Raw genomic sequence first — 16094 nt, 5'->3', positions numbered from 1 at the left:
TTTGAAATAAGAGCAAGGCAAAATTCACCCCACGGCATATTATCATACGGTCTGCCATTGAGTCTACTGGTGGGGTTTCGATTCCCAGGTTGTACGTGACAAGGCGTAGGGTCGCCTGTCCAACCTCGTGGGGTTTTTCCGGGTCCTTCGGTTTCCCCTCATTGCTAAAAAACCCTACGCGCAAGCGAATTATTGAAATAAAATTGAACCATGTGTTAGTCCAGAAATGATCTAGTTTGTGTCGAGTGAACGTTAAACCCCATCTCATTCTCTATCTCTCTCTCTCTCTCTCTCTCTCTCTGGTGCTGAAAAGTAGGACCATAAACACCATTTCATTATTTGGTCTTCTAAAAGTGGGCGTATACCGAATATAGTTGGTTGTCATAATGTGTGTTTGCATTAATATTCACATGACTATGGTATCAAAGCATTGTGATATTTATTAATCTTTAACCAGATATCATTTGACCTCTTATCTGGTGATTTCCTTTCAATCTTGCCCAATAACTTGTTCGTCTTAGATTACAATCCTGTGGCCGACAAGCTGGGTCACATAGCTCAATAATTCATTTGGATCTATAGCTGGGATACAAAAACATCGAAAATGTCTGAAAAAGCAGGAGGTAATAAAAAAAATTTTTTTTCAGTCACACGCACACTATAATGTACAGAAAGGGTCTATACGAAAATAAGGCTTTGAAGTCTTTGAACTCCAGAAAATTCAATAGATATTTGGTATATAGGTTAACAGACTGTACAATACAATATACATGTATGAGTGGGATTGTGTGTTTTCAGTTTATCCCTAACCCTGACGCATTTGGTGCCAAGAGACTTGGTGTAATGGAATTTCCGATACCATAAAACCAAACGTAATTATAACGCAGACATTTTGAAAGGTGAATTTTCCTATGCTGGAATTTTCAGAATGCTGGATTTGGTCTCCCCAACATATTGTCTGATCACTCCAACCTGATTGACCTTTCCAATTGGCCTGATTTTACCAATCTGATTAAAATACAGACATATATTTCGTTTCGTTTTTTATACTTTCGATGGCCTACGCTAGTGTAGTAAAGACAAGTAAAACGAAATTTTGAACTATAAAAACGAAACGAAATAGGATCTGTGCTTAAATCAGATTGTGATCACCCCAAAAGGTCTGATCTCCCTAAACCGGCCTGATATCCCCAACCCCTATGAAAATAATTAACACCATAGTAGTAACTAGCTTTCAGTAGTATTCAGCAGTGTCCCAATTTCTCTGTTTTGTGCCATTGTCGCAACACAGCCATTTTGACGTTGATGTACCATTAAACCATATTTCAGCCATTCTTTTGTAATTCAGCTTGATTGCAAGCCGGTCCGTTAATAAATACTCACGTGACACAAAATGGCGAAAAGTTGAATCCGACATATAACAATATAATCGTCACAGTATGTGGATTTTAATACCACAGGGACTATACGACACCATGGTGAGAAATGGTATCAAATGTTCTAAGAAAATGAGCATACACAATATCGTACAAGACACCCATGAATAGTTTGGATGTCAAAAACCCAAATTAATTTCTAGAAGGTAACCTCTTGAAATGATCATAAACAGAAAAGGTTTTGAAATACAAGAGTGCGACAGAAATGTTTAATTATTATAAGTGGTATCAGGTGTTATAGAAATTAAAGATAAATGGCGTTTCCTCCCTTTATTTAATTGTTGTCCCACTTATTTTAATGTATTGTATCATGGCAGGATTACCACCAGACTATACTGAAACCTTGAATAACTCCGGGGGCAGCAACAACTATGGTACTGGTTATACCAATTACGGAGCTGATCAACAGCCACAACAACCAAAACCCGAATACGGGCAGCCCCAACAGTACGGACAGCCCCAACAGTACGGACAGCCCCAACAGTATGGCCAACCCCAGCAGTACGGACAGCCCCAACAGTATGGCCAACCCCAGCAGTATGGACAACCCCAGCAGCACGGACAACCACAACAGCCAGGAAATTATAACAATGTGGTGGTAAATATACAATTTCTTAACTTTTCCGCACTAATTGTTAACTAATGTACAAATGGTTAACTGTATACAAATTGTTAACTTATGTACCAATGGTTAAAGATACATTATGGGGGATTAGATAAAGAGGTGTTAGTTCTCATTATAATAGATAAAAACTAGAAAATATAAAAGGGAATTTGCTGAAAATTTCAGTCAAATTGATCCACCCTGAACCGCGTATTTAGCGATTGAATTTTGGACCTAGCCTTGATCATCATTACTACAATCGCTAAGATAAAAAACATTGTCTCGATTATCCAATTTTTGATTTATTCAAAGACAGTAAATCGGATTCTAATCAAGTAAATACGCAAGCTATCTATGCTATCGAGAGTTGATTAGGGTCTGGATAAGTTAATTAATGTCTAAAGAAAGACCGGCAATTGGCCGATTTAGCTCTTGCATAATATATGTTTAACTGTATACAAATGGTCAACTTATATACAAAGGGTGAACTTTATGTACACACGGTTAACTGTATGTAAAATGGTTAACTTTATATACAAATGGTTATCTTTATGTACAAATTTATGTAAAGACGTTTAACTTTATGTATAAATTTATGTTCAAACGGTTATCTTTATATGTGAATTATGCAAAAACGTTTAAGTTATTTACAAACTGTTAACTTTATGCATAGGTGGCTAACTATTACACAAACGGTTAACTTTATGTACAAATAATTTTCTTATGTACAAATGGTTAACTATATGTAGGCCCTACAGACGGTTAATTTATGTGCAAACGGTTAACTTTATCTACAGATGGTTTACTTATGTACAAACGGTAAACTTTATGCACAAATGGTCAACTTTATGTATGCGTAAACTTTTCTAAATTATGCACTCTACTTTTAAATAAATTGCTATTATAAAATAATATCGGAAATCTTGGACTCTTCCGGAATATGAAGGTGTATTCATTATATGCACCTATACATTTCGGAGACATTAGCTCTAAAAGGAATTCTGTACAATAAATTCAAATAAGCCGGGATTTACCGGAATGTATCGAGGAAAGCCGATTACTGTTTCACAATCGATGTAATTTGTTTCGTAATAATATACTATTCCAAAAAAGTAGGGGATATTTGATTTTGGGGGCATAATACTAAAATATGCAAATGACTACGAAAAAAGTCACTATAGAACCTAACAGAAGAAACATTTCCAGTTACTTGTGACGCCCAAACGCACCAATAGCTACCGCATGGAATGCAGGTGATGCTTGGGATCATCATGGGGGTCCAACCCAAGATTTGCACGACTCTGACTTTGAATGTTACAGTCATTGTGGCATTGAATTCCAGGGTGGAAACATCAGTTTAATTGTTTTAGTGACCAGAAAACAAATTTTGATATGCGTCGGCTTACCCAAAATGAAAGGTTACGTGCCCTTGGCATGCTACAGATCGGCACAACACAGGCGGTTGTGGCGCGGACGATGAATGTTTCTCAGTCTGTCATAAGCAGGCTATGGTCCAGATACCGTGATACACAATCTGTACAGGACAGACCACGCTCAGGTCGACCAAGGGCGACAACTCAAGCCCAGGATCGATTTATCCGTACCTTGGCCTTGAGAAATCGTGTCATCACAGCAAATCAGATCAGCGCTCGTCTTCAAACAGACACTGGTGTGAGAGTGAGTGGCCAGACGATTCGGAATCGACTGCATAGGGGTCACCTTCGCGCCCGACGTCCTCGCGTGATCCCTTGTTTGAGAGATCATCACATTCAGGCAAGACGTCGTTGGTGTAGGGATCGTCAACACTGGGATAATCGACGCTGGAGCAATGTGATGTTTTCAGATGAGTCAAGGTTCACTGTTGATTTTTTGGACAGACGTAGGAGGGTGTGGCGTCGTCGAAACGAGCGCTTCCAAGACGTTAACGTCATCAGACATGATCGATTTGGGGGTGGTTCTGTTATGGTGTGGGGAGGCATCACTGTTGCTGGAAGAACGGCTTTACATGTTGTTGCAGGGCGTGTTACAGGCCAGTACTACCGGGACAACATCTTGGCAGTCCATGTTGTGCCGTTCGCATGACGTCATGGCCGCCGTTTCATCTTCCCGGATGACAACGCAAGATGTCACAGGGCCAGGATCGTTACAGGTTACCTCCAACAACAGAACATCACCACATTACCTTGGCCAGCACTGAGTCCCGACCTCTCCCCCATCGAGCATGTCTGGGACATGCTTGGACAGAGGTTACGTCAACGTCAACAACGTCCTGCCAATGTCCAAGAACTTGCTGCTGCGTTGCAACAGGAATGGGACAATCTGGACCAAAATGACCTTAGACGTCTCATTAGGAGTATGCCACGTCGGATCAATGCTTGTTTGGCAAACAGAGGAGGATTTACCCGTTACTGACTTGGTTGTGATGCTGTGGTAACTTTGCTGTTTGACCCCGGGTATCATTTTACCCTTATAATGGTCAGTCTGTGCCTTACTTAGTCTAACGATCATTTGGAATAAATCGATGAATGTGAACTTCATTTCATTTTGTCATTTGTTTCTTCGTCAGTTTCATTAGGTGACTTTAATAACACTTAAAAATCAAATATCCCCTACTTTTTTTGAATAGTATAGTTTGAAAGAGTACACAAAGTGAGTGTAACGTAGATAAGAGACTATACTATATATGGGAGAGAGAGAAAAAAAAAACCCACAAAGCAAACATCTATAATTTTCCATAACCTTTGTAACTAAGACCTATATACGTAGATAAGAAGCTATACAAAATTAGCAGCATAGAAAAAAAAGCAAACATCTATATAATATATAATATCCTCAAAATAATGCGGCGGAGGTCACGGTGGCTAAGTGGGTAAGGCATTGGCTCGATTCCTGCATTGGCCGAAAAAGTTCATCCAGATTTTCCAGCGTGGTTCCCTCTTATCAGTAATCCTGGACGGAGGGCCTGACAAGGACAGTTGTCTAGTGGTTCGGTTGGGACGAAAAACCGAGGTCCCGTGTACACGTTGGCGTGCACGTAAAAGATCCCTCGACAGTTGGAATTCGATATAAGAGTAGGCCGTAGTGCCGCTGTCCGGGCAAAATTTCCCTCATAGCACACTGTACGGCCTATGCCCACCTTCATTAGCTCTGTTCGGAGCAGAACAGGAGGACGTTAAATCCCATTTCATTTCATTTCAAAATAATGGACTCATTGGAATATCAGTCAATATCACGATGTTTTATAACTAATGTAAAAGTTATCAAATACTCTTATTCGCATTAGAGAATATCACGGATAGTTTGTTACATATTTATCTGAATTGAAAAATAGCTGTCGGTCCTATTATAACATTGTTAGTTTATAATTTAAATAATTTACAGCCGACCATCGTCATTTGCATATTTCGAACAATATCTCATTTTTTTACGATTTAATTCACGCAAACTGTACCCAAGTCTCAAATTGATTATTAAACATTTAGTTAACCAAAATATCAATGCTAGATTATCTCCCAGTAAATATTGGGTTGAGAATATGCATAATACAGAGTACTTTTGGTCCCAAAACTGCCTTTCACATTATCCCCTCATTAAACATACATTATGCAAGAACTAAATCTGTCTATTGCAAGTCTTTATTTAGGCTCCAATTAGACCTTTCTTTACACGACAGACTCAAAATCAACTCTGTAGACCCTCAGATGGTTTGGATACAGCTTGGATTTAAACAGTCGTACATTTCAAATTAAATCAATAAATTGCGGACTAAGCTAACGTTTACCGTTAGTCACTGACGTCACTGCGGGAAACTGGTGATAAAAGGCCTGCCATGCGAGGATACCATAGCCATTGAGAATGCAACTTGATAATCGAGAATATGTGGGTGGAGTTATCGTCTGTCAATCAAACGATCGGCAATTCTCGAAGACGGTGCGGACACAGTTGATGCCCATTTCTAGTCCAAACTTCCGTTCAGAATAAAGTAATTTGACTGAAACTTTCAATATTGTCTTTTTGAATTATTATAGCAAGAATGCCCAACTCTTTATTAAACTTAGTTAAAACTAACTAAGATAAATAATAAGATAAATCTGAAAATAAATTGGAATATAAAACGAAAGTAAACATAACCTGAATTGAATAATATATATGTTTATAATCAGGATGAACAATCTCGCCATTTGTTTAAAATAATGTTCTGTTGATTTCAAGGTAGAATAATTCGGGTAGTGAAAAATTGAACTACACTTTACGAAATCGACGAGTATCGATCTTATAATTAACATAAGCATGTATAGGGTCATGTTTATGAGATTGTGAGGGATTGGCTGATTAATCATAGAAAACCCATGTATTTATTTTAACCGTCGTTATCGCTTCTGTCATTATGATATCGGTGTGTGGCTGGTATCTTAGTAACCCGATCTAATCAAAACTATTTTGTTATTTAAAGCTCGTGTCAAACAGTTTCACCTTATTCACTTCGAGTGATTGAGACTTATTTTCGGATGGCGAGCACCATTAAAGGGAGACTGTTGCTGTCCACAAACTTCACGTATGTGATAGAATAAGTTAAACAACTTCCAAATATGATTTCTTAGTAAAGATCGTTGCTATGGTTGATCTGTACCTTCCGGAAGTGACGCACGTACAGGAGACTAGTCGTTGTTATGGATTAAAGTAGAGGGTTGTAATAGGCCTGTCGAGTTTCCCCTCTCTTACAATTCATTTGAAGACGAGCAATTGGATAATTATTTTTCTTCCTTTCTTTATCTTGTGGGCCGTTGCAATCGGTTCATGGTTGAATATTCAGATTCGAACTAATATTCTTTGACGAATATTTGATGACAAAATACTAAAAACAAATACACACCCCTACATCAGATATTTGTGATACGCCCCCTTTAAAACGGACGAGTTATCTATTAGTAAATAAGTCAATATCACCCTATCCTTTATTTTGTATTTGATAGAATATAGGATATTTTATAGCCACAAGTACATTCGTGTTTACATCGCAAGGGGATTTTTCTTGTTTTTCTTTCCTGATATAAAATGAATACATAATTAAACATGCATTATGCAAGAGCAAAATCTGCTTATTACAAGTCTTTCTTTAGGCCCGAAATGTTATCTAAATTATCAATTAAACATTAATTAACTTATCCAGGCCATAATAAACTCTCGATGTCAAGGCTAGCCTTTGATGTTGGCTGGATTAGATTCCTATATGCCGCAACGGCTATTGATAATTAAATCAGAAAAACTGGATAATCGAGACTATGCTGTTTATATTAATGATTTTAGTAATGATGACCGAGACTAGCAAATTACCTTTACACTATCTAGTTCTTAACTATTATAGCGAGAACTGCCATCTCTTTATCTAATCTCCCATAATGTATCTTTAATACAATGATGCTAAAGCGATTCCTCAATGATAAAGTTGCTTGTGACTGCATCTCTACAAAAAATCGATATTGGTTAGAATAAAATGCATACCCTTCATTTCACTTGATATATTAAAGATACATTATGTAAGATTTATATAAAGGACTGGGTGTTCTTGCTATCATAGGTCAAATCATGAAAATTGGCTGTTGGAAGATATAGCGTAGATTATTCATTACTGTAACAAGGGTACTTGACAACCGAGACAGAACCTCGGTCGTTAACTTTTTAAAATCTTGCAAATAATCTAGACTCTAGAGCGTTGATTATAGACTTTCTATGCGAATAAAATAATTTAAAATAACATTTTAAACCAAACAAAAGGCCTGCAATAGGCATATTTAGCTCTAAATCTCTAAACACGTCTTAAAGGAACCAAATCGCTAATATTTGAGACCTAGAAATTGACCCAAATGGGTCGCAACGCATATGATAATGTAATCTGATTGTATATAAACTGATTTACATTTAATTGTTTCCGTTTTGACTCTAATTTCAAATCAGTTATGTCCAGCGAAATACGGCATGAGTCTCAACCGAATAGCTATTTCTAGCGTCTGGTTATTACAGTCTATTGCGCAAGCTCTCCATATAAGATATGGCGTCACCGTTTGACATGAGTTGTGGAATATGTCTATCCTCATTCTTTCTGGTCACTTGTTACAAATGACGCTGAAACGCACCATGGTTCACGATTCGTGTACCAATGGTAAAATGTTTATTTTGTCTTAAATATTGCATATCAGAAGCCTACCTTTTCCTGGTAAGATCACAACACCAATGTTGATTTGAATTGACAAAAAATTCGTATTTTCAACGTGTAAGACTTTGAATGATATTGAGTTAGAGACTTAGCTACTTTAAGATCACGTCGTGATCAACCAAATAAACGGAATGATAATTATATCTTAAATTTAATTTTTGTTCTAGGTTACTCAACCAATGGGCAACCAGATAGCAATTGCACCACCAGACCATTTAACATTGGCTATTATTGCCACATTATTATGTTGCTGGCCAATCGGTATTATGGCCATAATGAGAGCCCTTGACGTAAGTATTAGTAACAACATCATAGCGTGATGGCAGTTATGTATTTCTCACCCAAGGTTATTATTATTGGGTCAATATCTTTAAGTGACAAGAAATATTACAACACACGGTACCCGAGAGTCACCAATAGCATCGAGAATCATTGGAAATGTCGATTGTAGATGATGCCCCCATTTCATTTGGAAGTGTATTGTCCTCAGCTCGCCTGTCAGTCCACAATTCTTGTAACCGTGCGACGTATCACAGTGTTTTTGTTCTTCTTTAATCCAGCTGTCGCCTGTCTGATTATTCGGCTAGTCCCTAGGAAGGACCGTCTTGAGTTGCACACCAATTTTTCGCAGTATTAGTGCCCTTTTTTTTGATTATTCAGCTAGGAGTAGATACCTATCAAAAGTCAGATTCACTCAAAGAGTTACTGCCCCTGTCACCGAAACCAACTGAGATTATTCTTATACTTAATGGTATTATACAGATAATCATAAATTCAGACTCGAACATCAAGTCCTTACGTCGCTATTTTCCCGAGAAATCATCGTTCAAAGCTGCTATTAAGAACATATACATTGCCTGTCAACTCTATTGTGACCCAGCATTGCCCCCAATCTGTTTGGTAGCATGGCTACCTAAGTATTTCACATTTATTCAGTACTGGTTTACCGTGTTCTTTATTTTGTAGGCACGTCGGGCAGTCGAAAGAGGTGACTTCGTAACAGCAGCATCAGAAGCCCATCAAGCTAAACGTTTATCAATGATTGCCATGGCCCTGGGTGCCGTTTTGGTCGTCGTTACTATAGTGGTTGTCGTTGTCGTGGTAACAACCAGTGATGCATACACTTGTTATGGTTACGATTGCTAAGATGATTTTTGCCATACCTTAAAATGTCCCAAGAGGATAAAAAGTTGCAAATATGGAGAAATCAGCCAATAAACTATAAATTATTTTTTAGTATTTAATTTTACAAATGTAGGCCTATACCTGAAAATTATTGGTTGTGTAATTTTTATAATGGCCACGTCGAATTCTAATGAATTCTGTCTTTGTATATATTTTGAAAACTAACACTTGATCCCCTCAAAAATTAAGCAAGAAAAATACCATCAGTTATATTTCCAATATTTTGAACTCGCCCCTCACCATAACGGTGTTTCCCATTTCCGTACAACGGTGAACAACTTTTTCCCATCACAATTTGTGTTTATATTTGAAACAACTAAGAATAAATTTGATTTTGAATAAAAAATAAATATGTAAATAATGTATATAATTTTAACAGAAATTTAAATAAAGAAACATCAGTACATTTAAACCTATTATTGATCTTTCTATAACATCTGATACCACTTTATGTTTATTGGAGAAATACACGTCGATTGATAACTTCACGAAACCCGTTAATAATCTCAGATCCCAAAATTTTAAACTTCAACAGGGTTCTTCCTTTTATCGCAATAAATAATCCCACTAAGTATTTAAAAATTCCACCACGTCCTGTATCGTGCTCACAAGATTAGACGTAAGTGGGCGGATAACTCTGAATTGCAGTGGAACGGGTCTAGATCTAAATTCTGGAAGGGTTGTTTCTGATTACCCAAAGAACAGTCCCGTAGACCGTCCACATGACGTACAACAGAGTTCGATAAAATAATAAGGTGTTGCCCACCTTCTTCTTTTTTTTCTTCTTCACCTTGTTCCTTTTCTCTCGATTCCAATCTACTTCACAGAGGTATTGTGAAATCATTATAGCTCTGTATGAGATGAATGAGCTTTAAAGGTTAAAATGCCTTCTATATGTGACGTCACGTCATACGACGTCGATCATTGGCTCGATGGCACGTGCATTGTTTACATATGACGTGGTGTCGTAAACTGGTCCGGGCAGAATGGTGAATTTTAGTTAACCACTCAGTTAACTACTATTTGTGGTGTTCATACTATACATGTTTTCAAAACCAATCTTTCCGTAGTAAAAAACAAAATGCCATGCAAATAAATTACGCAAAAGGAGACAGAAGGAATTATCTACAAAGTAAACGAAATGAAATGGGGCTTTACGTCCTACTGTTTTGTTACGACTGGGCTAATGAAGATGGGCATACGCCGTGCAGACAGTGGCACTACCTACTCTTTTATCGAATTCCAACTGTCAATTCGATAAAACTAGTTCATTCGGGTCTCATTTACATAGGCGTACGGGCTCGATGACAGTTAGGGGGGCAGGAACCCGAAGTGCCCGAAAAAATTTCGAGTTTAGAGAAAGCGGCGCGGTCTTCCTCGAGAAGCGAAGAATCGGAGCTTACCTTGTGTGGACCCCCCCTCCCAAGAAAATTTTGGAATATTTGACGGCTGCAAACACGTTTTCCTGCTATTTCAGCCCGTGAATAAAGCAACTTCAAAGTGGTCTAATATAGGCTAATTAAGATGGCTGGCTCGAATTCCAATCAAAAGATCAATCATTTACAGTCCACAGAGACGGGACCGTTGGGAGAAAATTTAAAAAAATTTAACTGCCGCAAACGCGTTTTCCGGCTATTCCAGCCTGTGAATACAGCAACTTCAATTGGTCCAATATAGCCTGCCTGGCTGACCCGAATTCCAAACAACCAATCAATCGTCGCGGGGTATGGGGTCTCACCCTCCCGGAAAATTTTTTGAAAATTTAACCACCGCAAATGCGTTTTCTGCTATTCTAGCCCGTGTAAGCAACTCCAAAAGTATCCAATGGTTTTGTAACCGAAATCCCATTCTGAATTCCAAGCATCCAATCAGACTGTTGCAGCTGCATTCACAAATAATAATCGATGCCCGAAAAATGTCGCACAAAGTAGAGTGGCTCTAGACAAAATGTTTTAATTCATAGTCAACTCAGTACAAATTCGTGGTATTCAATTAAAATAAAAGTTAGTGTTTTATTAGAGCTCGATGACAGTTAGGGAAGCAAAACTAGAAATGCCCGAAAAAATTTCAGGTTTACAGACAGCGGCGCCGGTTTCCTTCGAGAGGCGAAGAAGCGGAGCTGACCTGATATGGACCCCCCAAGAAAATTTTAGAATATTTGAAGGCCGTAAACGCGTTTTACTGCTATTCCAGCCCGTAAAATTAGTGTTTTTTTTAGATTCCGGGCACTTTAATTTGCCAAGTAGATGAAATAAAAAATTTTTTTTCACTTTACTCGTCTGCCCGAAAGTTAGGGGGGCAGCTGCCTATGCTCATTTATTAAAGATCATTCTGTTTCCTTGTTCAATGTTAAGTGTAGCAAGGGAGGTAACTACAGTAAGACATGACACTATGGGGATGCTCGATTGTTGACGGAATTGCAATCGTGTGACGGGGAATTCAGTCCTGTCACGGTGCTGATGTGGTGTGAGTAGAATCGCGACGTAATAAAACACAACGAACATGTTTCAATTGTCATGGTTGGTTGAGATATTTTCCTATGCAGTCGGTGCATTACATTCTAGCCCCAAATCCACATTTTCACTCGATTGTCACTATTTTGGGGTTTGACAGAATTCAATTTGGGCACGTTCAATCGAGCATCGCCATTATCAGTTAAATAATATCAAATATTGTATTGAAAATTTCGAATTTCTTTTTTTCTGAGTTAAGTTATCGGTGTTTGATGTTTTTATAAGAAATTACGCAATATTACCTATTGTCAAGTACCATGACTACGATAAGAAACGAAATGTCGATTTTCATTTTTAAAGTTACACTATCAAATGACGCGGGTGCTCTAATCCATTCATTCAATATCTAAGCCATTAGATACTCCAGAGAGTTGCGTATGGGTTTATTATTATGATGTTTAAATAGTAATTTATATCAAACCTGAAGCTAGAAAAGAGATCCTGTTATAGGCATGGGCAGATTTAGCTCTAACATAGTGGATCTTTAAGTTGGGCGTCGATCGCAAAACGGTTCTGTTCTTTTTTTTTTCAAATATTTTTTAAAGGAAAATCTTGATCAATAGCCAAATTTAAGATTTCCTGTGACAAAACAAAAATCCTCTAGCGACATTGAAATTTTCTCAGACACTTGCGATAACTTTTTATAATATTGACAATATTTTTGTCTCGTTCGCATAAACCATCAAAAGAAGACCGCTATTGAATTGGGTCAAGTTTAATGAAGTACCACTTAAAACGTTTAAGAGGGCGCGAGTTCAGTTCATTGATTTTTCCTTGTTTGTGCGGAAATGTCGTTTGGCTTCTGTGAGATAGTTACACGGAACATTGTACAATTTAAAGATATTATCTTTAAAAACATTTACGAAAACAAAAATATTGATATTCAGAGGAGGCGCCAGGATTTTATTACAGTTGAGGGGGTTGGGGGTGGGGTGCTCCGCTCGAAGATATTCAAAAAAATATCGTAGGTGAGAACCGACCTGGATATTAAGTCTCTACCCGAGTAGAGTTATCCATTTTAGTTTTTAATAAAAAGGCGAAACTGAAAAAGAAGCCTGGCTATGGTTTTAAAAATCATTCCATGTTAGAAACTTGCGTCCACCGCAGCACGGTAGATCTTTATGTGCCGTCATTTTAGGATTCCGCCTTTTGCTATTTTTGTATTTACTCAAAGACTTACCAGATTTTAGACCATAATTATTATTTATCATATGTTTTTAAAACTCATTAAATTGTTCTAAGAACCAGAGCGTTTTATATTGTTTAAAGACATAGAACAGCCTGGTCATTTAATCGTAGGTATGGTCTGTCTTTTGATATGAAATGCCGAACTGGAGACATAATAAATATTATTGAATATATTTAAACCATTAAAGATACATAATGGGAGATTAGATAAAGAGCTGGTAGTTCTCACTATGATAGTTAAAAACTTGATAATGTAAAGTGAATTTGCTGAAAATTTCAGTACGATAAAAAACATAGTCACGATTATCCATTACATGATTAAATCATGAATGGAAATCGAACAGTAAATCGGAACCTAATCCAATAAACATCGCAGGCTAGGGATGACATCGAGAGTTGATTATGGTCTGGATAGGTTAATTAATGTCTAATTAATAATTTAGATAACATTTCAGGCCTAAAGAAAGACCTGCAATAGACAGATTTAGCTCTTGCGTAATGTATGTTTAATAGTAATGCCACAACGTTCCAGACTACTGAAAGATTCTGTATTTTTGAAACCTTGAACGTTCATCATTTTCTCAGAAAAAAACCTGTTCTCGGGAAGCTAACTATAATGATATTTGCTTTGATGTTTACCCGTCGGTTAGTTGATGGACAAACACAGAATAATTGAAATAGGGTTTAACGTCCTACATTTCAGCACCAAATACGATCGAATGAAGACTGACATACGTCATGCAGTTTGCTATGAGGGACTTTTTGCACAGAGAGCGGTGTTACAACCTACTCTTATTTAAATTTCCACTGTTAAGGGTTCTTTTCTTGGAAGCCATCGTGTAGACAGGACCTCGGGTTTTCGTCCCAACCGACAGACAAGACGTTGTTCCTTGCCAAATAATTCCGAAAAACCTTCAACACCGGCTTCAAACACATGCAGAACAAACAATACAAGAAGACATTTTTCCATAGTATTTTAAGATTAATAAAGTCAGACCCCAGTTTCGTATCCTCGACTCTTTATTAAATCGTATGAATGAAAAGAAATGACTGGACTAATAAAGACGGCCATACACCATAAAATGTGTCATGAGGTAAATTTTGCCATGACTACTACACTACGGACTACTCTTTTTTTCGAATTCCAACTGTCAAGGGTTCGCGCACGTCAGTTTGTACATGGGGCCTCGGTTTTTTCGTCCCATCCGAACGACTATACGTTATCCCTTGCCAGGCGCGCCTTCCTACCTACACCACAGACAAGAGGGAACCACTCGAGAAAATGGCGCTGCAATATCTGGACTAACATCGGGCGACCTCCAGTTTACTCACTAAGCCACCGCGGCCCCCTGTTAAAGCGTATACAAATAAAATAAATACATATAAATGTTATAAATATATAACTGCGTGTCAGAAGACAAGTCAATTGCCTTGAGACATAATATCCTATGCAATTTAATATGAAATAAAACATGTAAAAAACTGAAGTAGTAAATGTACACCGTTGTAATTGATTGTATATCCGTTAAAAACAAATGACTGTAATCAACACAAGTTTGTTGTACAGAGTATTTATACCAATTACAGGAAATGAAATAGAGTATAGCGTCTTACTTTTCTGCACCAACCGGGATAACATACGTTATGCAGTGTGTTATAAGGGGGATTTTGTCCTGACAGCGGCTCTACAACATACTCTTATCTGATTTCGATTGTAAAAGGATCTTTAATGAGCTGCTGATAATATACAAGGAAATGAAATGAAGTAGGGTTTAACGTCCCACTGTTCTGCTGCGACTCGACTAATGAAGACGGGCATATGTCATACAGTGTGCTACGAGGGAGAATTTGCCCGGACAGCGGCGGCACTATGGTCCACTCTTATATCGAATTCCAGCTTCCGTGCACGCCAATGTGTACACAGGTCCTCGATTTATCCCCATCCGAATGACAAGACAGTTTTCCTTGCCAGGCCTTCCGTCCTGCACCACTGGAAAGGGGGAACCATTGTATGTATACAAGGAACCTCGGAGATATCATCCCCCCTGTCCGAATGATTAGAGGCTTTTCTTACCAGGTCCTCGTTCCTGCACCACTGAAACCCAAAGGAACTTTCTCGGCCTACACCGGAAACGAACTCTGGCCTAGTAAGTGGCCAAGCAACATACCCATCGGGCTACTTTAGCTTCCATTAAAGGCTCAATACCACTCTTGTTGTAACTGAATAATATGTCCCAATCTTTATTCTGGTCAACAAATTGTACTATTTTACAATAATAATTCCAATTAATTGATGATACAAAATTCTTCTGGACACACCTAATTTAAAAAATTGGAAAAGTTCAACTAAATGATTTGAAAAGCCTGACGTAAAGCTTTTCAAATGTGACTTGGATTTAAAAATATTTTTGAACGCTTTGGACAAGTAAAATAGGATTTAATGGATAATTTAAACAACAGGTAGGACACTAACACATCTAGTACTTAGAATAAGGCTATTTTTTATTTTCCGGAGCTGTCAAGCAAGCAAGAGTGTTATTGTCCCTTTAATATGCTAAGTTATGCTTGGATTTTCGATAATTAGATGAATATACAAGTGGTATAACAATGGTTACGAGCTAAACTAATAGCCCATGGACCATTTCTTGAAAGTAAAGAACACAGAACTATTTTGATTGTACTTTTCTTTGTCAATGAAAATGCAGATCGAATCTTCAGTTCGCTGACTCTAAAGATAAAATAATAATAAATAATTACTGTATAAACATTTTATTTAGATTTCCACATTCATAAAATCAATCTGATTAAAATACAGATCTTATTTCGTTTCGTTTTTTCATACTTTCGATGACCTACAGTTGTACTGCGAGGTCGTGTCAGTGGTTATACGAGCGGCTTTTGATCCTATAACGTCAGGCATTGATTACCCGATCAGCGTTGACGTTTCTAGAGGT

General features: G+C 37.7%; 1 protein-coding gene across 1 annotated transcript; it reads left to right on the top strand.

Moving 5' to 3' along the window:
- Positions 1–506: 506 nt before the first annotated feature.
- On the top strand, positions 507–9835 carry LOC126824520 (proline-rich transmembrane protein 1). The gene is made up of 4 exons (XM_050553766.1): positions 507–623; positions 1754–2034; positions 8422–8544; positions 9221–9835. Exons 1-4 carry the CDS (start codon positions 605–607, stop codon positions 9398–9400), a joined length of 603 nt encoding a protein of 200 aa, XP_050409723.1. The 5' UTR covers positions 507–604; the 3' UTR covers positions 9401–9835.
- The last annotated feature ends 6259 nt before the right edge of the window (positions 9836–16094 follow it).

Source organism: Patella vulgata, chromosome 6, assembly GCF_932274485.2.
Source record: "Patella vulgata chromosome 6, xgPatVulg1.2, whole genome shotgun sequence".
NCBI classification, from domain to species: Eukaryota; Metazoa; Mollusca; class Gastropoda; family Patellidae; genus Patella; species Patella vulgata.
This window is presented reverse-complemented; position numbering and strand designations above follow the sequence as displayed.